Here is a 21,668-nt window from a genome sequence, read left to right as displayed (position 1 = left end):
GATGAAGATGACGGCGAGTAGTTTTTTTTATTTTAATGTAATATTTATAATACAGACATGATTTGGTTATGGATGTTCTGTGTGATGTTCTTAAACGGGCAGGGATTTCTGCTAAAAAGGAAGCCCTGTTAACTTTCTCACAAATCCTCTTGAAGTGAGGTATACTTTACGACCAGCTGATATTCTTGTGTCCGGGTGGGCAGGGGGAAAACACGCATGTGTGGATCTTACAGGAGTGTCTCCTCTTGCTGGGCTCAGGGACCCTGGGTTTGTTGTGGGTCAGGCTGCACTAAAGGCTGAATCGGGCAAAGTTGTTAAACACGAGAAATCTTGTTTAGAGAATCAACATGTCTTTCTCCCATTTGCCTTTGATACATTTGGTTTCTGGCCCAGAGGTTGTGAATTTTTTGAGTAGGGTTCAGCGTGTCGTACACGGAACCTATTCAGCTCATAGGACCCAAAGTTTCATTTTTAGTAGGATTGACTTTGCTATTTAAAAGGGGGTTGCGGCGCAGCTTGTTGCCCGTTTGCCTGCCACTTTATTGTAATCGCTTTGTAGTAGTTGAATGTTAAATAAATCAGTTAAAAATATATATTTATTTAATAAAATATTATTGTTATTTGATTATTCTTAATAAAAAATTAAAAAAAAAAAACAAAAAAGTGTAGTAACTGGGCTCCACGTGGCGCATAACGTCCAGGGGTGGTGCTTTATGACTATACCGTGTTTTTATAAAAAACCATAACTCTGACTGGGCGTCACGTGACGTGACGCCAGGGATGAGACTTTATGATTACACATGGTCTAACTTCTCAAGTTTGTGCTAGATTTTTTTAATCTTTTTATTGGGCCCACTGGGTTTGCATTACTTTGGTTAGCATAAGTCCTTGTTCATGTTCCTATCTTAATCTTAAAAAAATATATAAACGAAACCTTTAAAAGCTTTCTGATTGCTCCATACATTCTCTCAAACTACAAAATTGTTTTATTTGTAAATGCAGGCTTCTCATGTATTTAACCCGAATTCACGGGTATGTGTATCACCATACCTAAATAGCCCTTAAACGGGTTATAACATTTCATTAAATTAAAAATAAATCTCACCAAATATTTGATATGAAAAAATCCTATAAAATAGGGATACACTAAAAATTAATATCATTTTTTTAAATACAATATTATTTCTAACTAAAAACAATTTTACACTAAAAAAAATAAGTGGGTCATGGGTTTAACCAAACCAGATAGCTTATAAACCGAGTTATAACATCTTTATTTGTAAAACTCTTTTATCATTAAATCTTAAGTATATTATTAATTTACTTACAATAACTAAAATTTAAAATCTAAAAATATATATAAAAATTATAAAAAAGTAATATAAAATGACCCCTTACGATGGATAAACGCTAACTGATATATAATCACCCGTGCATATTTACACACCGCATATACGTAGTTTCTTCATAAAAGAATATACCCAATTACCGATGGTCATCCCTCAATAATTATTTACTGATTTTCTTTAATAACATTTTCATCTTCTTTAGGGATTGTAAAGACCCGCTACTAAAATCTCGTCCGTCGATGATATTTTATTTTTTAAGGACGTAGTGGCCAAGTGTAGAAAAATTATTCGCAACTTAGAAGCAAATTTATTTATTTGTTTTCTGTTTTTATATATGTAAGCAATTTTTTAACGATTATTTGGGACGGCCTTATCAATAAGGTGTCTATATGTCTCTCCTCTTGTTGGGTTTAAATGAAATATTGAATCTTCTTAACCTCTCCAGAATTGTCTAAGTATGGAACTCGAGCAAGTTCAAGAACTCCAAGCAAGATTTTTACTTCCTCGAGCAAGATATCCTATACGAGCAGGATTATCTTCTTGAAATCTTCTAAGTGTTAGTTTCGAGCAGGCTACACTTCGTCGAGCAAGCTTAGTTCTTCTATCAAGCAAGGTTTCTACTGAGCAAACCCTTGATATATCTTTGCTTAAACTAAGTTCCCGAGCAACTTAGTGGGTCGAGCAAGGATGGAATAAAGTTGAATATCAAGTATGCTAGTAGGGAATTTATGAAAATTTATCTAAGTCTTACTCCCAACAAAGTTCAATCTCGAGAAAGCTACAATACCCTGGTATATTTAGTTTGTTCCAATAAAGAAGATTGAAGAGATTCGAACAAGAACTTGTTTGGGTGTTGGATCTTTCCGAGCAAAGTTTGATTTGATCATGAAGATTGAAGCTTGTTTGAGAGAAATATTTTCGTTGGAAAATATTCTAAATAAAAGTTTGTTCGAAGTAATCTTTCGAGCATACTCAAGGTTTACAATGTCTTAGGAGCTCTAATCGACAAGGAAAATGTTTGCTCGGAGACATGTTTTACACTTGTAATATATTTAGAATGTTTTTGCTAATGATTATGGTTTCTAGAAGGAATATCAGTGCCTATAAATAACATGTTTGGGCCACATCGATGAGACACCTCTTACACATATCCGGAATATCATTAATGGGCGCACCTGACATTTATTCCTTCCGAAATCGTAAGTAATCTGTATATCTTACTGAATATTAATGATAATAGAAATTTTTTTAGTTATTGGTGTGCTTGTTCTTCAGTCACTTGTTACTATTAGCACTTACAGTTTGTGGTTGATTCCACAGGCCACATTCTAGGGGTCTTCATAATTATGTTTCGTGTGTTCTTGTCCAATTATTTGTAATTGTAATCACGAAATCCGGTCATGCAACTCTCTTTCCATTGGTATCACATCCCTAAAAATGCCCAAAATGTCCCCATCAGGATGAATATCTAAGTTGAGTAATTAACTCTAGCTTAAGGACTCAAGTGGACCTGTCATTGACACCGGCTATCCCAATGGCGAAATTTGGAAAAAAATGTCGGGAGGTTAGACTCAAATTGTATGAAAATTTCATAAATTAATGGGGTTGGGCTAAAATTTTTGACAGAAAACGAGTAAATTTAAACTATGTATATAAATTTTTGAGTGAAAAACGGATTAATTTACACTATTACGCAAAAAAAGAAAAAAAAAAAACAATAGGGTCGGGGCCCACCCCTTGCCCTTAACAAGCTTAGTCAATGAGCTAGTCCCCATCTGCTTCTACTACTTCCTTTATTGACCACTTTCTGATGGCCTGTTGCACACTCTTCCTAAACCACAACCCCTACCCCATCCTACCCAGTACACTCTCCTCCATTTGTATCCACAAATCATTAAATCCCATGCCCAGATATACCTGGATATCATCCGTGCATGTTATAGAGCTGTTACAATCAACTTCATCAATTATATATCAAGCAAAGCCTTAAGGGTCCCAGTAGATAGAAATGTTTTTGGCCTGCAATTAAGTCTCAAGAAACCTGGATATGTCATCCGTGCATGTATACATGCATGTTATAGAGCTTTACAATCTACTGCATCAATTATGTATATATCAAGCAAAGTCTCAAGGGTTCCATTAGATAGAAAAATATCATCTTTAGCAGTTCAAGATTCTTTTTTACTACAGTCCAATGCATTTTTTAGGTTATTAGTACTTCTCTTGTTCATTTACTTTTCAAAATTTTCGAATAAGAGTAATATAAATTCTGGTACATTTTAAATGCTTAATAAGCTGAGAGAGAGAGAGAGATCTTTAGGAGTTTAATAGTTTCTTAGTGAGAAAGAGAGATTAGATGTCAAACATAAATCACAATAATCCATCTCATTTCAATCAAGGATCATCTTCCATCTTTACTTATGCACCTTTAATTTCATCAAATCAAACCCTAGATCAGCCTCATATCCATCTAGATTATGATCAAGGGTTACATGAAGACCAAATGGAAGCACATGGAGAAAGAAGAGAATCGAACCTTGATCGAATGCATCCCCCACGGACAGTTCCACCGCCCTCATCGAATAATATTGAGGCTGCCATGGTGGTTGGTTATCGCGAATGCCAAAAGAACCATGCTGCTAGCATGGGCGCTTATGTTGTAGATGGCTGTGGGGAATTCATTCCCAAAGGAGGACAAGGCACACCAGATGGCTTAATATGTGCTGCCTGCGAATGCCACCGCAATTTCCACCGAAGAGAGATGGCGGGTGAATCGCAATCTGCCACACGGATGCCTGCTGTGCATAACCCGTCGCCTCTAGCTGCTGCGACCATGCAGCCGCCTTATCAGCAGCACCACCACATGTACAACCCTCCACCGATTGAATTATCGAGTGATGATCTTGGCATGTTCCAAACACACGGTGGAGAACCATTAAAGAAAAGATTTCGAACAAAATTCACCGAAGAGCAAAAGCAAAATATGCATGATTTTGCAGAGAAACTAGGGTGGAAGATTCAAAAGCAAGATGAACAAGAAATTCTACAATTCTGTGATGAAGTTGGAATCACTAAAAAAGTGTTCAAAGTATGGATGCATAACAGCAAACAAGCCTGCAAGAAGAAACAAGATCAAGATTCAGATAAGCTCAATTAAAATCGAGAAAGATATCATCTTTTTCTTAACCACCATAATGAGCATAGGGGTTTAAGCTTGCATTTTGGTGATAGCCATATTAATAGTTTCCAAGATTTCTATTAAAATAAATTACTAGTTTGTGTTATTTCGATTCTAATTCTTGTGAAAATATTATATCTAATATGTTATTATAACTATAAATAAAAGTATATGGATTTGATAATGTTACATAAGATCTTATCTTATGAAAAGATTTTCTTTTTGATTATTGTGCACAATTTTTTATTTTTTATTTTGAATGGCAAATGTATAAAACAACATAATCCGGTAAGGAGCCGAAAATAATTGAAACAAACTACATCCAAATAAGAGGGTTTTTTTTTTATTAATGTGCACAATAACTATACATAAGAAAAAGGTGATTTTGGAGAAGAGTTGGCACCGACATGTATTTCGATTAAGAAAAGATAAGAAAAAAAGTCGAGATGGTTCGGTCATGTAAATTGATTACAAATGACGGGATTAGGTAGACGCATGCCCAAATTCACATGGAATGAGCGGAGTAGGCGAAATATGTAAAATTGAACCTCGTCGAGGACATTATCAAAGAAAGAAGTTCTTGAAAACATAGAAAAATGTTATGAACTTTTAGAGGGTGTATAGATTTATGTAGAGTTGCTTTGGATCTCTATATGATTGATTATATGCTTTCATATGTTGTGTTGGTTTATAAGTCATTTACCACAATTTATATTACTTGGTTTTATTCATATGTCAAGGGATTTTTTTAGAGCTAGAGGTTCTTTGTGAAAGTATCCTTTTTATTCTTTTGGAAGAAGCTATCAGTCGTCTACGGCTGGGTCTGATGGGAATTATTATTTTCTTGATTCCTCTTCCATATTTAAGCCCATGAAACCCTAAAGTCGATTATTATTCATATTCTATCATCTTGGGGCGATTTGGTAGTTGTCACACACCATCCTAACACCTTCCAATCACACAATCATCCATGATTTCATCCTCTCAGCCAAGAATCAAGACATTCATGATGAACATGCTAAAGCTCTCGTGATCAACTCCGGGCGATGGGTAATAGGGATGAGAAAAATCGGTACAGGTACAGATAACGAAATCGGTACCGATTTGGTACAGTCGGTACCGAATCGGTACCAACTTTTTGAGTTTCGGTACCGGTACGGGACGAGTCCGGTATTTCCCGAAATTTTACCTTCAATCCCGGTCCCATACCGATACCGAACCAAATATTTCGGTACCGGGATTTTCGGGACTGGAACCGGTCGATACCGGTACGGTCCCGATCCCATCCCTAAAGGGTAGTATTGTAGTTTGGCGTTTTGGTATTTTAAACCTATTATTGGATTTGGATTTAGTTAATCATTCGGTTAGTCGAATCTTTGCGTTTGTTTGTGCATTCAACAGTTTTTCGTAATTGAATGTTTTGTGATTTTATCAATTATTTAATTTGTGGTCATCAACTTTTAGGATTAGGTTCTTAGAGTGATTGACTCATTTATCTTTAGCCATCAAATCACTTTCATTTATCAAACCCTAAAACTAGTAATCAATTAAGTTATTACTCAACTAAGCCAATTGCTCGGATTAAGTTATGACGATCAGCAAGGTCAGATATCTAGTCTTTTAAATAATCAATTGGTCTAGTTTGTCTCACAACCTGAAAGCGCTAGAGTTGGTTACTTTTCTCTAATTGTTTTACAACCAAATCAATTTAATATGCTTGAAAGCATCTGCCCACATAGCATAATTAGTTATTAAGTATTGAACTTGATTAGCACTTTCCACTGATTCTCTATGGATTCGACACCTTGCCCTTGCTAGTAAAAGTATTGACAAATTTTTTTGATTAACCTTTCGACATCGATCAATTTCCACCACATAGTACGTATACATGCATCCAAAAGAAAAATATCTAAAGTCAGTTGAGTCAATTACATGTACGGTCCATGTGATATACATGTTTCATAGATTTAATCTTTTCTATTTAAAATTTATGAATTTGTTTCACTATATTGATGTTGTCACTGGGAAGTTAAAACACCGAATGTTAAGAGCACCCTGTTGAGGGTGCAATGCCCAATGTTTGAATGAGGTAGCAAGAGAGTTAAACAAGGGTAGACTAAAATCATTGTTGTAGGACTAAAGTTTAAATTGTGAGAGTTGTTTCTACAAACCTTCAACAAACAAGGGTTGTGGGTCCACTTTCCCACATTCTCTCACATGCAAATATAGATGTATATTACATATATAATATTTTAATGAAGTTTGTAACGTTTGTTATGGTAAAAAGTTAGGTTTTTGAGAAAAGTTTAAAATCTGATGTGACATTGATGTGTCTGTTTATGAATGTTTGTTGTTGTGGATGCTATAAATATCTCCGCAAATGAAAAGGACCTCCACACATCCCAACCAACAAATTATTTTGGAAATGTTGTGTTTCCAAAACAAATTTGTTATTATAAGTGTTGCATCAATTTTCGGCTTTAGATATACGCATGTCGATCCCTTTTCTAAATCAATAAAACAGAAGGTCAGGTTTAGTTTGTCAGGATCAAGGCTGGCTCAACCTCTTTAGCGGTCTAAAACGAGGCTTTGTTATATAAAAAAGACAGAATTACAAATTTTGTCCTTTAAAAAAAGCCAAATTACGGTTCGTGCCATTTTTTTAGTTTCTTTGCAAGCGGTGTATTTTAAACTTTTTTTTTCTATACGTTATGTCCTTTACGTTAACTGGGTTAGAAAAACTCAGTTAAATGCCCTCTCATGAGGCGCATGTGAGGGCATATTGGTCTTTTCGTCTATACCTGCTACCAAAAAACACTTTATTATCTCCATCCTTTTCAATTTCCCCCAAATTCAAAACCAATTCAATTCAATTATTCATCATCCACCACACCAAAATCAAATTAATTCAAAACTCAGATCCAATCTTCATCCAATCATCAAACCCATCTCTCAATTCCCCCAAATCCTCAATTTCAAGATTTTTCAGTTGATAAAATATTTTCTCTCTCTAAAATTCTCTCCCTTCTCTCTAGCCGTTCTTTTCCTTTGTGATGAACTCTTCAATCGGTGGGTTTAAGTCCACCGATTCAACCTCCTGATCCTCCTATTCCCCTGACATAAACCATTCACACACTAACCCACTTGCACCTGTGGTAATTTTGTACCCAAACCTCCTTGATAAGGAAACATGAGTTCCTCCCTCTAACTCTGTTTGTATATCGAACTCATCTGAGGTTAATTTCATAACAACTGAGCAGAAACAAAGCTCCATTGCCATCAACCTCTCCTCAATCGACCAGGTTAAAGCCTCAATTGAAGATATGTTAATTCTGGGTTTTGGACGGTGGGTTTACGGCGGCGGAGGTGGTGGTGGTGGTGGGAATTGGGGGTGTGGGTTTTGTGGGTTAGTGTTGGATTGTCGCCGGAGTTAATTGGGTGATTTGGTGGGTTTGAGATCTAGGGTTAATGATTTGGGTTTACGGGTTTGTGGGTGGATTGAGTTATTATTATGCTCTGGTTGTGAGAAAATGGAAGCTCCGGCGAGTTGTGATGGAAGCTCCGGCGAGTTGACGGAATTGGAAGCTCCGGATTGAGTTAATATTATGCTCCGGTGATGGAATTGGGGTTTTTGGTTTGGTCTGGAAGATGCCATTGGGTTTTGGTGGTGGTTGCTGGATGTTGAATGGTGGTGTGAAGGTGAGTGTTGATGGTGGGTGTTGTGGTGGTGGATGAGTTCTGGAAGAAAGAAATAGTGTTATAAAACTTTTTGTAGTGTAGACTAAAAGACCGATATGTCCTCACATGCACCTCACGTGAGGGCATTTAACTGAGTTTTTTTAACCCAGTTAGCATAAAGGACATAACGTGTAGAAAAAAAAAGTTTAAAGTACACCGTCTGCAAAGAAACTAAAAAAAAGACACGAATCATAATTTGGTTTTTTTTAAAGGACAAAATTTGTAATTCTGTCTATAAAAAAAATTATCTTGTTTTCACTCCAAATAAATCAAAATGTCATCATTTTTTGTAAATACATTAGTAATACAGTTTTTCAAACTTTTCCAGACATTATTCACTTTAAACGTTGATCACACACATTAATTATACCAAAACATAAATTACAAATGTATAATTATTAATTTTGTTTCAGAAATTGGAGTTCTTAGAAAGTGAAGGCCTAAAGTCCTAGCTTTATTTCGATGTCCCTAGAGACGGCCCTGGTCGGGATGTATGTAGCTAACTACTAAACAAATAACATGAGTATAATTCATGTCTATCACGTTTCCGGACAAAAGTTGGTAACATGTACGATGATACTTAACTATTTAGTACTGACTATGTCCCAAATTCTTTGAAAACATTGGTGGTATAGGGTTGAACCAAAGGGAGTCTAAGAGAATCCGTTGACACACTATCATGGGAAATTTGTAAGATATTATATAAAAGTTCTGAAATTTTTAAAAGAAAAAATTGATCTGTACCTTCTTGTAGTTAGTAGAGAATAGGCCTCATGATGACCTCGATAAAGAAGTTTTAATTCTGTCAATATAATGAATGAGAAAGTAATGTTAAGAGAAAGGGCTGAATAGGTGCCGACGCTGGTAGGGAAGAACCAGTGTTATAGTGTTATTGCTTTCTTTTCAAGTTTGTAGTTTTTGTCTCTTCTTATTAGTTAAAAGGTCATAAATTAACTTGTGATTTCATTGCCACTTTTTATAGAATTGTCTTTATTTCCGTGTAAGTCTTTTGACTTTTATCACATGAAGTACGATTTATCTTTTAGGTTTATTTTGTTTTGCATACTTCAATTATTTCTCATTCTCTATCAAATTTTGTAATTAATTAATAATATATCTGTTGTATTAATTAAAATTTATATTAAACACACGTTAATAACCCCGGTCACTGGTTGTAAGCCAAAGATATTGTAAATTAGAATCGCTCTTATCTATTTTACAAGTAACTTAACCTTAGCCACTGGTTTTAGGCCCATTAATCTTGTAAATAAGAGATACTCTTACCCCCCCCAAAAAACGAGAAAGACAAGTATGGGATACCAAATAACACATAACAGTAGCAAAATGAGTATTTGCTGATCTAGAGGCAATGTTCCTACTGGAAACAAATCAAATCTGCATGGCTAATAAAAGTTGCACGGAAAATTGAGTTGTCGTTGACCACTGATGGCAACCTAGTCCGATAACGGTAGAATGAGTATTAGCGCCAACCAAGCGTTAGTAGTAACTTATTACACCTAATATATATTTTTGCTAACCGAGCGTTAGTAGTAACTTATTACCCCTAATATATATATTTGCTGACATTTCCTGATGGTTTCCGGCGAGTTTAAATAGTGTAACCACTAATAGCTATAACCATCAACTGAGTATGTGATGGTCAACCGTAAACAAAAAATAATCCATTAGCCCATTTTAATATACAGATTTCAGCTTGTTTTCGTAAAAATTTATACATTACTTTTTGTCTTATCTGGTATTGATTTTGTGCGGTTGAATATGCTTTTTTTATTAAAATGAAAATTTAGAATCCACAAGGTATCTAGGTCAATGAAAAATAAAATAAAGTAACAATTTGTTCAAGCTGCTTTCATCTATGTAACTTCAAATATTTGCTTAATTAAGAGTCGTCTCGTACTGATTTATCGTCTAATTGTAATCTTAATAAAAAACATTGTTATTTTGAGGCTCCAAGATTACTTTACTTCCCATCTTTTTTTTTTCTAAACAATTACTCGGTTCATATTTTGATTATATATATATATATATATATATATATATATATATATATTTATATAAAAGACACAGTTCACACAATGACCGATTCCTGATTACATGAAGTGATGAAGATGTAACAAATCGAATAGAATTAATATGGAAGCACCAGTTTATTAACGAAATTAACCAAACGACAACCTAAGAGCAAACACTACAAACCTAGAAAGAATTCATCATATATAACATATCATCATATTGGCACCTCGCTACCGTATACACCTTATTACACTTCCAACAAGAAACAAATCAAATCATATATAACTTGCCTTCGTAGAGCAAAGAACCTACAACAATCTAACATCAGTATATATCTTACCAAAAACGAGAAACAAAGAACGAAACCACATGGAGATTGAGTAGGTGCACATGGTGTACATGTTGCATTTCCATACATTCTATGTTTTCACTGCTGCTCCAACATTCCCTGCAGCATCCGATGTTTTTTCCTTAGCAACCTCATAGGTTTCATTGGCCTGCTCTTTAGCTGTAGCATAAGCGTTCGCTGCAGCATCCGAAGCATTTTCTTTAGCAGCATTGGCTTGATCTTTTCCTTGAGACATTGCATCTTTTAAATTGTCTTTAGCTTCACCAGCCTTATCCGAAGCCGCATCATACGCATCTTGTGCTTTATTTTTACCATCCGCGACTGCTCCGTCCATTGTCCCCTTGAGTTCAGAACCTTTATCTGTGGCCTTCCGTATGGTACTATCTGCTTGTTCAGATGCAGAATCGTATGCCTCTGATGCCTTATCTTTGGCATTTTTGGCCGTGTTTGAACCCTTGACCTTTGCTTTATCAGCCCCCTCGGCTACGGCATCATATGCATAATTCCCTTTCTCTTCAGCTGTTTCTTCAACCACCCCAGCAAAAGCTTGAGCTTTTTTCATGGCTTCATGTGCCAGTTCGGAGATGTATGAATATGCTTTCGCACTGCCATCTTCTTTAGCATTTTCAGCCATGTTCACGGCTTGACCTGCTTTCTCAGATGCCAACTTAGAAGATTCTGCAAGAAAAATATAGGACTAATTACATTATAAGCATATGTATAAATGTATGATTAGTAGGTGTTTAGGATTTATCTAACTACTCTACTTAGGCTTCTTTGTAAGTATTTGTACTTCTAGTTAATTAGTCAGCTACCTCCGCAAGTGGAACTCATACCGGCAGTTTTCTTGTATGAGTTTGCTGGGGAGGCAAGCGAACTTGGCACATTCTTGCGGGTACAAGCAAATTACTAATGAGTGAAAATGAGCTTTCACGGGAACTTAACCTGTGTTAAGGTCTTTCATCTCTATAACGTTCGCTTGTCACCCAAGTGAATTGTAGTACCTAAGTGACTAGTACTACAAAAAACTTCCAAAAAATGCCTAAAAATACTTGGCTACATCTAGGACCGCCTACTAGTTCAAAAAATATATGCATCAAGCAACAAAATTTACTATAGATGTACTTCTTGATGCAGCATCATAACATACACACAACAAGAATCTATTTCCAAGAAACGAGAAATGCATGATTATACCCATTCATAGGTGTGTATCGATGCACGTATTAATTCATGAATGTATGTGGATAGGTGTTACCAGAAACAGCAGAATTCAGTTGCGATGTGCTTTTTGATGCAGCCTCGCCGGCTTTATCCACCGCACTTTGAGCACCTTCTTTCACATCCTTCTGGTCCATACCAAGACCCCTAAACATTTACAAACATGAGATATGAAATAACTGAATTTAATCCCAGGAAATTCAGAAGATGGCATCCACCAAATATACTAAAACAATGGCTATGATTACATGTAATTTCAACAAAATTCAAACGAATTTCCAACTTTGAAAAAAAAAATTAGCTATGATTTTGCTATATATTGCAATAAAATGGTAACAATGCGCTTGTATTGCAACAAAATGGTAACAATGTGCTTTTTTGTTAAACGAAAATACAATTCGTTGGAAAATTGTTAAACACATTATTATATATTATTTATGTTCTCCATAATATTATATGTTTGTTGAAAAGTTGCAAACTAGAAAAAAAAAATTAAGGGGTTCAAACCTCACTATTACCAATTTATATGAGAGATATGAGGGATGACACTGGCTTTCCAGGGTTCGAGTCCTAATCTCACCCGATTTTACCGGCTCTTCGCTGTCGTGCCATTTGGCGGGTGTGGGGGTCGGGTTTTATCCGGTGAATCCCTCAAAAGGTGGACCGCTATGGGCTCCGTCCGTCCGGACTGGTGGCCTGCTCGGGCTACCTTTAGCCAATGGGGCCGCGTACGGAATACCCGATGTTACTTAGTTGGGCGTTGCTTAGTTGGTCGTGAAAAAAAAAAAGAAAAGAAAAAAAATAGGCTTTATTAAAAAGTTGTAGGACCTTTGTAATACCAGAAACCGACCTAAAGGATTCATTTTCTAACAGTCGAATCGACTCAAATTAGACAGCATAAATTAAACAGCTAGCATAATGTAAACTTTTTTTTTTCTATATGTTCTAGGAAATTGGTTGGCGTTTTTGCTTGCCATGCTTGTTAACATTTAGTTTAGGTTTTTAACTTTTTATTTATTTATTTGAGAACAGCCTAAAAACCAAATTAGATGTTTCTAGGACCAGACCACTTCGAAACAAAAAATTAGATTAATATATCATCTAGCATGTCGGCTAATGTAAGTGTTCTACAAAAAAACATAGCTTACGAAGTGACTTTAGTGACTGCCCAATCTTTCCATGAACCACTCTTATCCTTAGCCTCATTCAAAGCACCTTCCGCGGCATCACTCACCTTGTCTTTTACGTTCTCCACGCCCTTCTCCGCCGGAGTGCCAGCACTCCGGCAAACCGTCGCAACAGCTGCTAGCCATAACACCATAACAACCACCGCTTTCCCCATTTTGATCGGTTAATAGAAAACTAACAAGCCTGAGAAATAAAGAGTATAATAATAATAATATTAATGGAAGAGATTGTGATAGTTTTAGAGAGGAAGTTAAAATGGAAGATGTTGCGGTTATAGAGGGACGGTGTACCGACTACGTTCCGCAACGTGGCGATATCTGGTGGTTTCTTGTTTCTGGTTGTCCTATCTTCCCGCCACGTTTTTCTTAAACTCATCAAAATACAAATTAATTACTAAAATAACAAACCACTAGACGTTACGTTGTTATGGTTCTCGAAAACAGTTTAAATTTAAAAATTTTAATTAATTTTCTCTTTTTTAAAAAATTTGTTTACAACAATTCCTGGTATAAATTTAAATAAAAAGTTGAATAAAACTAACGGACTTATTTTTCTGAATAAATGATGTCTATATAGGTTTTTATGATTGAGTAATTCCCAAACATATCATTTTTGGTGCGTAGATGTCGTTGATTTACTTACTCACCTGACAGTGTTTGTGCGTACTGCGGATCCGCCAATCACGTGGATTTATGTCATGTGCCAGGAACGAAAACGCCTCCACATGGCATTACATGTTGCAGCAAAGATTTTTGAGACCCTTAAGACTTTTCATCTAATCAATTTTAAGGATTTTTGACACGTGTTCAGCCCTTTGTCGTCCCTATTTGTCGCTCACTACACTTGGCCTAACTCATAACTGGCTATGTGAATTTTAACATGAATAGGGATCCCCTATATCCATGAGAGTCAAATATACTCTCAAATATCAAAGGATACAAGATACAATTTTATAATTGCTAAGAGACTGATTTGAGTTACCAAAACCGATCTCATTGTCATCCATACTTTTGAAATTAGCTTTGTATATAAATGTTAGATGAAAAGCTTTGTGCAACATCTCATTTTGAGTTAGTCAATCTTGGGGTGAATGATGATACCTAAGGAATTATTATGCCAAGTTCTGAAAGTTATTAAAAACTTGGCCATAACATGGGTAAGCCACGATCTAGTCATTTGGTGTCTTAAAGGTTTTGTGAGTTACGTGTTAGCGAAAAAGCTAAAATAAAGTACAATATTGAAGGTGAACAAAAGGGATTGAGGTGTACTTATCATTCTTCCGTGAGGAAGAAAGCTTGGTAAACAAATTTTTAAAAATAATAAGAAATATTACCAATCGATACGAGAAACTTGAGACAAACAAACAATTATCGATCGGTTTTGTAAATGGCATCAATAATAATAATAATAATAATAATAATAATAATAATAATAATTGAAAATTCCTAAAATAGCCCAAATAAGGAGAGAAAGTTTCAAAATAGCCCAAATTTCAAAAAGTTTTTAAGAATAATCCAACCAAAACCATCTCCGCTGTGACATTTGGATTCTCACCGATAATTTTTGTCTACAAACGAAATTGTGCCACGTGTAAAGGTTCTTACGCAAACCGATGGTTTTCACATGAAATCCGTCTGGACCGATAATTTATAAATGAAAATCATCTCCACGAAAACTATATCTAAAAATCATCGAAATTCGTGTTTTTTTGAAATTCATCTGAGCAGATGAATTTCGAATTGCAATTGAATTTCGTCTTTGAAGACGATTTTTAAAAAAAAAAACATGCACCACCACAACTACCATTATCATGATCTCCACTTTTCAGCCACCAGCACCACCACTCCACCGCCACCACTTTCCGACCACCACCACCGTTGATCTTGCTTTTGTGCTCCCAATTAACCGGTTCCTACGCACCCCCCTCGAAAACTAAGTTATTTCATCAACCATTTTCAAAATATTAATAAAAGAGTTTAGATTTTCTTAGTTGAAGATTTATTCTTTAACAAAAACAATGTGTATTACAACTAATTAACCTGAATTGGTAAAGCATCCATGTATGCTCTGAGTGCAACAAAAGGTGTTAACCAGAGCCAACCATCACAATGACTGCTGTCTTGGCCATGGGCCACATGTAGCCAATACTCATTTTCTCAAGTTCTCACCGGATCATTGAACTTGTTCGGGTTTCTTCGAAGGCCAGTTCCGGGTCCTCATGAATCTCCCTTCTTATATTCTTTATCCAATCTACTGTGTCCGCATGATTTGTCAGCCTTAGAATTGTTGATCAGTTCTTCATGTAACTAATAGAAAACATGAATAAAAAGAAACCTATGAACCTGTTGCAGCATGAAGAGTAATAACCGCAACAGAGTATGATGTAGTCTACATGTTTGTCATCTTGATCGAGTTCCCCTTTAGGGTGTATAGTTAAGGATGGTGTTAGGGTTCTTGAGAGGAACCCGGTTTAGAAGAGAAGAGACACACAAACTTGTTATATGTGTGAGATTATGTTATGATGTTAATATTTATCTCTTTTTATATACACCCAAGGGGAAACCCTTTATTAGTTAATTATAGGTAATATGGCCCATCAACAATTACCAAGCTTATAGTTAATATTTTGATCTATCATAATATAAATGATTATAATGGTCATATATATATATATATAATTATATATTTAATCTTACATTCTCCCACTTGACCGAGTAATCATTTATTATGAGTATTAAATAAGCTTGATCAGGAGTTAACACTCATTTTAGCTTTAAACTTAAACTGGAGCAGAGAAATACAATAATTGAATTGAACATCAGCTCATGACCCTCATTAATTATACTGCAGTCCTTATTTAAAACCTAAGTAGTTATGATCAAAATTTTCAAGTAAATCCTTCAGAACGTTTGATTTGTATATTAATTCGTCTATATGTCATTATGCATGCAGAACATGTTAAGAGATGTACAAAATTAAAATTGATGAGGAAATTTAATAGTTAATCATTCATGATAGTATGATATGTAGTTGTGCATGGTCATCAATAAACCCCTATGATTATAAGCGCTTTCATAATACTTACGGGTAGACCTTTAGTTATAGGATCCTTAAGCATATCATGAATGCATTCGATACGAAAATTTAGATTCCTCAAAATCGTTCATAAACGAATAATTAATTTCATATCGAAATTTTAATGCAACACTTCTCGAACAGTTACTGTTTGAGAAAACATGGTAACTGACTTTATCACAATAAATCTTCAATATATATACTATATGGACTGTTAGGGCCCAAATTTTATAGTCGGATCTGTGGTCGCTCAGGATCCTGGATCAGCTCAGGATCCTAAATATGCTTGGGATCCCGAATATGTTCAGGATTCTCAGATAAGTTTAGTATCCTGAGTATTAATGCTAATAAATAGATATTTCTCTCTTGGTGTTGATTTATAATTGCAGATATTAATTGTTGATTAAGTCCATGCGAATACACGGTTGGTGGTTACATAAAACGTGTGGAATGAGTTATAACCGCTAGGATTAAGGGCCAAGTAATGGTTAATGGTCAAATATTGACTATTATGCTGAAATATCGCACTTATAATTAATATTAGCACGTGTGGGACCATGTTTGATGAGTAACTCCTAAAAGAATCGGTCAAAGACGTGGGATGAACATTTATGAACGTGGATAGACTCAAAAAAAGAGTGCCCCAACGGCTATATTGGAAGACTCTTTCAGTTGTAACTTTCTCTATTTAAATGAGCTGATAGAATCATTTGGAACACACACTCTCACCACTTAGCTACTAGCAATCATTGTAACACTTAGCTCTCGATATTCTATCAGCTCCACCACTTGTAATCATCTTTTTACTATTAATAAAAGTGACGGTGAAAAGGTTTTTTGTGCCGGAGATTATCATAATGAAGGGTTTTTTTCCTCGTAATCAAATCACTATGTTCATTCGTTTTACCATCAAGCACTTTACCTCACGTACTAATTTGATCAAAAGTTACTTTGTTAATTTTTGACCGAAACAATTTGGCGCCCACCGTGGGGCAAACGGTGCTTTGATCATTATCTACTCTCAAACTAAACCCTACTCTCAACATCCACAACATGTCTTCCCAACCGAAAATTGATTCTTCTTCTATTGCGGCTTCAGATTCCTTTGTGAGGCCTTCTATGCCTCTTCCTCCTACTGGCGTTATCCCGAAGAAACCTGACAACACTCAGAAGAAACCTGCTACTCCCGTGTTCTCGGGATCAAGGCCGTCTCCCCAAGATCCCATCATGGTGTCCAACAACGACCTGCTGTCTCTTTATAGACGGCTACAGGAACAGATGGATCGCCAGAATAAGACCAACCAGATGCTTGTGAAGGAACTGGAAGATATGAGGAAGGCCAAAAAGCCGGTGGAAGAGTTTACACCACTAATCCCGAGATCTCTGGATTTCACTCCTCCAGGATCTTCAGGATTGGTGCGTCCGGAGTCAGCCATGGTGTACAACCCTGGACCCTCATCATTCCAACAGTCTGGATCCTCAGGATTGTTCCATCAGGTGGGATCCTCAAGATTGTCCCACCAGACGGGATCCTCAGGTCTTTATCAGCAGGCGTTATCCTCAGGATTGTCGCATCAGGGAGGACTCTCAGGATCATTCCAACAGTCCGTATCTTCAGGATTTTCCCACCAGATAGGATCCTCAGGTCCTTATCAGCAGGTGGTATCCTCAGGATTTCAGCAAAAAGCAGGATTCTCAGGAGTGCCTCCATCAAGGTCCTTCAATCCTCAGCAGCCATTTGCTCAGACTCAGCAGTTTGTAGGGTCCTCTGAGGTGCACCAGGGAGACTTCATCCCGATGCAGGCTAACACTTCGGCCACTCGTTTTGTCACTCCAGGAAATACTGTGTTTGGGAATGCAAGCTATAACACCCAGACCGCTCCTCAGAATATTAATCAGGGTAACACTTTCAATACAATTCCCTTTAATGCTAATCAAGGATTTTTGCAGGATGCAGGCATAAGTTCAAGTTTAGCCCGGGAATTACAGAAGCTCAAGGATATGATATCAAATGTTCCTGGTGTAGTCCGTCCTATAGCTGAAGTTCCCACTGATACTCACAGAGTATCTCGATTTATACCATCAATTGGTGACGTACAGGTCCCTAAACGGTTTCAAACCCCAAATATGAAGTTATATGATGGTTCGACGGACCCCGAGGAACATGTTGCACAGTATAGAGAGCGTATGGAGATCAACCCAATCCCTATGGAAATCAAGGAAGTGTGTCTTTGCAACGGATTTGGGTCTACCTTGACTGGAGCAACCATGAAATGGCTACTGAGTATTCCTTCTAATACTATCACTTCCTTTTCCCATTTAATTAACTTGTTCAATAACCAGTTTTTTTGTAGTAGAACATTTGAGAAAATGACAGGTGATCTTTACAGGGTTACCCAGAATCCTAGGGAATCCTTGAGAGATTTTATTACCAGGTTTAGCAAGGAGTCATTGGAGATTCCAAATCTAAACCCGGCTTCGGCAGTGGAAGCTCTTAAGTTGGGGTTAGAAAAAAACTTCTCTTTCGATGATGATCTTGTTATGACTCCATGCAGGTCATTAGATGAAGCAAGAAGCAGAGCTCTGAGGTTTATAAGGCTAGAAGACGATAAGAAAAACTTTAAAAAGGTCTATATCCCGAAGTATGATCAGACGAACAGGAAATCCGAATCCCCGGGAAAATCGTATCGATCAAAACCTTACTATAAGCCTGAAAACCCAGGATTAATGCAGTAGATGATGAAGATGATGAAGAATATCCTAAAATATCTGAATATTGTTTTTCTGTTGATATTGGTGGATTAATGTGTGCCATGCAGGATTTAGGTGAAAAAGCCAGGTGGCCAAGGAAGTTATAGAAACAAGGAACCTACAAAGACAAATCAAAATGGTGCGCCTTCCACGAAGATTTTGGGCACTTGACTGAGGATTGCATTGCACTCAGAAGGGAGATTAGCTATCTTCTCAGCAAAGGCCACTTCAAAGAGCTACTCGGCCGGAAGAAGGGAAAGGAGCAAAATCCTGAAAATATTCCTGAAAAGGCGACTCCTCCACCAACAGATGCAAGAACAATCATGTTCATATGCGGAGGATCTGACATCTGTAGAACCTCTTATTCTGCTGCAAAAAGAAATGCTGACCAAAGAAAGTTAGAAGTGGTTGACAGACCAACAAAGACATCCATCCTCACTCAAGAAAAGACCATATCCTTTGACGAAAGCGATAGAGTCAATATTCAGGATCCTCATCATGATAGCTTGGTAATAACATTATATGTGGCTAATCATTATGTATGCAGGATTCTCATAGATGGTGGAAGCTCTGTCAACATTATTCAACTAGATGTACTTAAGAAGATGAATATTCCTAAGGATGAGATTATCCCCACCTCCTCAGTATTGGTTGGATTCAGCGGAGAAACTAAGAATACTATTGGGGATATCAAGCTCCCAGTATATGTCGAAGGGGTAAATAAAATCAAAAATTTTGTGTTATTGACTGTTTGTCTTGTTGCAATATTATATTAGGCAGGCCTTGGATACACGACATGAAAGCAGTCCCCTCCACCTATCACCAATGTGTGAAACTCCCAAGTCTGTGGGGAGTCATCAAAATCATCAGCGATCAACAAGATGCAAAGAATTGCTACACCTCTTCTATGAAATGTACTGCCAAACCCCAGCAGGCGTAGCAATTACAGAAGCCAGCACGAGACGTAATAGAGGCCAGGGAACAAGAAATCAAAGAAGTACTTCCTTATCCCGAGGATCCTGAAGTCAAAGTGCTGATGGGAACGAGTATTCCTGAGGATATTGAGTCAAAATTGCTCGATTTCCTCAAGTCGAGACTGTCAACATTTGCATGGAAACATGAAGATATGACAGGTATTTCCAAAGATATTATAACACATAAACTTGGAATTGATAATTCTTTCAGGCCAATCCATCAAAAGAGAAGAATGTTTGCACCTGAGAGAAACATAATTATCCAAGAAGAAGTTGAAAGACTTTTGAAGGCAAATATGATTAGGGAAGTCCAATATCCCCGATTGTTGGCAAATGTGGTGGTTGTGCAGAAAAAGAATGGAAAATGGAGAGTCTGTGTGGATTTCACATACTTGAATAAGGCTTGTCCTAAAGATCCATTCCCTCTACCACACATCGATTCAATGGTAGATGCTACAGTCGGCCACGAGATGCTGACATTTATGGACACATCCTCAGGATTTCAACAAATCCAAATGGAACCCTCAGATCAAGAAGACACAACCTTCATGACTCCCACATGTATTTATTGTTATATTGCTATGCCTTTTGGACTTAGAAATGCAGGTGCAACCTACCAGAGGTTAGTTAACATAATGTTCAAAGAGCAACTAGGGGACACGATGGAAGTATATATTGATGATATGGTGGTGAAGTCCAAAAAAGCTGAGGATCATCTCCAGGATCTCAAGACTGCATTCGCTATCCTCGACAAATATAACATGAAGCTGAATCATGCGAAGTGCCATTTCGGAGTGAAGGCTGGCAAATTCTTGGGATACATGGTCACCAAGAGGGGGATAGAGGCAAGTCCAGAGCAGATACAATCTATCCTGAATCTAAAATCCCCAGCATCAGTCAAGGATGTTCAAAGGCTGACTGGCAGGATAGCAGCACTCAACAGATTCATATCCAAATCCTCATAAAAGTGCAAAGAATTTTATGATATCCTGAGGAAAAATAAGAAGTTAGAATGGACCAGTAAGCATGAGGAAGTTTTGATGTCCTTAAAAGCTTATCTTTCCTCAGCTCCTCTACTGGTAAAACCCGAAGAAGGTGAACCTCTATCTCTATATTTAGCTGTATCAAATAATGCTGTGAGTGCAGTTTTAGCCAAGAATCTCGAAGGTCAACATCATCCCATATATTATGTAAGTAAAAGTCTATTGGATGCTGAAACCAGGTATTATTATCTTGAGAAATTAATTTTAGCACTTATTATGGCATCTACTAAACTTAGACATTATTTTGAAACTCATCCTATTCTTGTTAAAACTAATTACCCTATTAAGTCTGTTTTGAGAAAACCAGAAATGTCAGGTAGGATGGCAAAATGGGCTGTAAAGCTGAGTGCATATGATATAACATATGAATCTAGGCCTGCCATCAAATCCCTGGCATTAGCAGACTTTGTGGTTGATTTCACCAGTGAACTTAAAGTAGAAGCAGACTTGGAAGTCCAACAACTTGAAGAAACCAAAGATAAGTGGACTCTATACACTGATGGTGCTTCAAATGTTAGAGGAACAGGTCTCGGGATCTTGCTGAAATCGCCACAAGAGGACATTATACTGTAAGGCCCCGTTACCGGTGCCTCACATTGGACGTTGGATTTACTCATAAACGTAGTTCTAAATATCAGAGTTAATTAAAACATTCGTGGAATATTAAAACATTCAACCAATATATTACATAACCATCCTTTCTTGTTCTAACGGGCATTCAGATTATTTAAACATAAAACATTGTCTTTAAAATAACATAACATTTCC

At 36.7% G+C, this 21,668-nt stretch overlaps 1 protein-coding gene and 1 pseudogene across 1 annotated transcript; one reads left to right on the top strand and one right to left on the bottom strand.

Moving 5' to 3' along the window:
* The first annotated feature begins 3,670 nt into the window (after nucleotides 1-3,670).
* LOC143535300 (zinc-finger homeodomain protein 2 pseudogene) lies at nucleotides 3,671-4,579 on the top strand (annotated as a pseudogene).
* Nucleotides 4,580-10,564: 5,985 nt separating this feature from the next.
* Nucleotides 10,565-13,211, bottom strand: LOC143535298 (uncharacterized). Its single transcript, XM_077029589.1, has 3 exons — nucleotides 13,018-13,211; nucleotides 11,907-12,016; nucleotides 10,565-11,326 (listed from the first exon to the last, which is right to left on the bottom strand). The coding sequence occupies exons 1-3, from the start codon at nucleotides 13,209-13,211 to the stop codon at nucleotides 10,719-10,721; spliced, it is 912 nt and encodes a 303-aa protein (XP_076885704.1). The 3' UTR covers nucleotides 10,565-10,718.
* Nucleotides 13,212-21,668: the final 8,457 nt, after the last annotated feature.

The sequence above is a fragment of the Bidens hawaiensis genome, unplaced genomic scaffold (genome assembly GCF_021521415.1).
Source record: "Bidens hawaiensis isolate Kalapana, Puna unplaced genomic scaffold, B.hawaiensis_p1.1 tig00010465_1, whole genome shotgun sequence".
Lineage (NCBI taxonomy): Eukaryota > Viridiplantae > Streptophyta > Magnoliopsida > Asterales > Asteraceae > Bidens > Bidens hawaiensis.
Note: the sequence above shows the minus strand (reverse complement) of the source record. Positions and strands in the feature narration are given on the sequence as shown.

Excerpts from the sequence above, each read along its gene's own strand:
- LOC143535298 (XM_077029589.1), bottom strand. The coding sequence starts at position 13,211 with ATGGGGAAAGCGGTGGTTGTTATGGTGTTATGGCTAGCAGCTGTTGCG. Across the intron at positions 12,017-13,017 it reads GCAGTCACTAAAGTCACTTC|GGGTCTTGGTATGGACCAGA; the intron begins GTAAGCTATGTT and ends GTAAATGTTTAG. Across the intron at positions 11,327-11,906 it reads ACTGAATTCTGCTGTTTCTG|AATCTTCTAAGTTGGCATCT; the intron begins GTAACACCTATC and ends TTTTTCTTGCAG.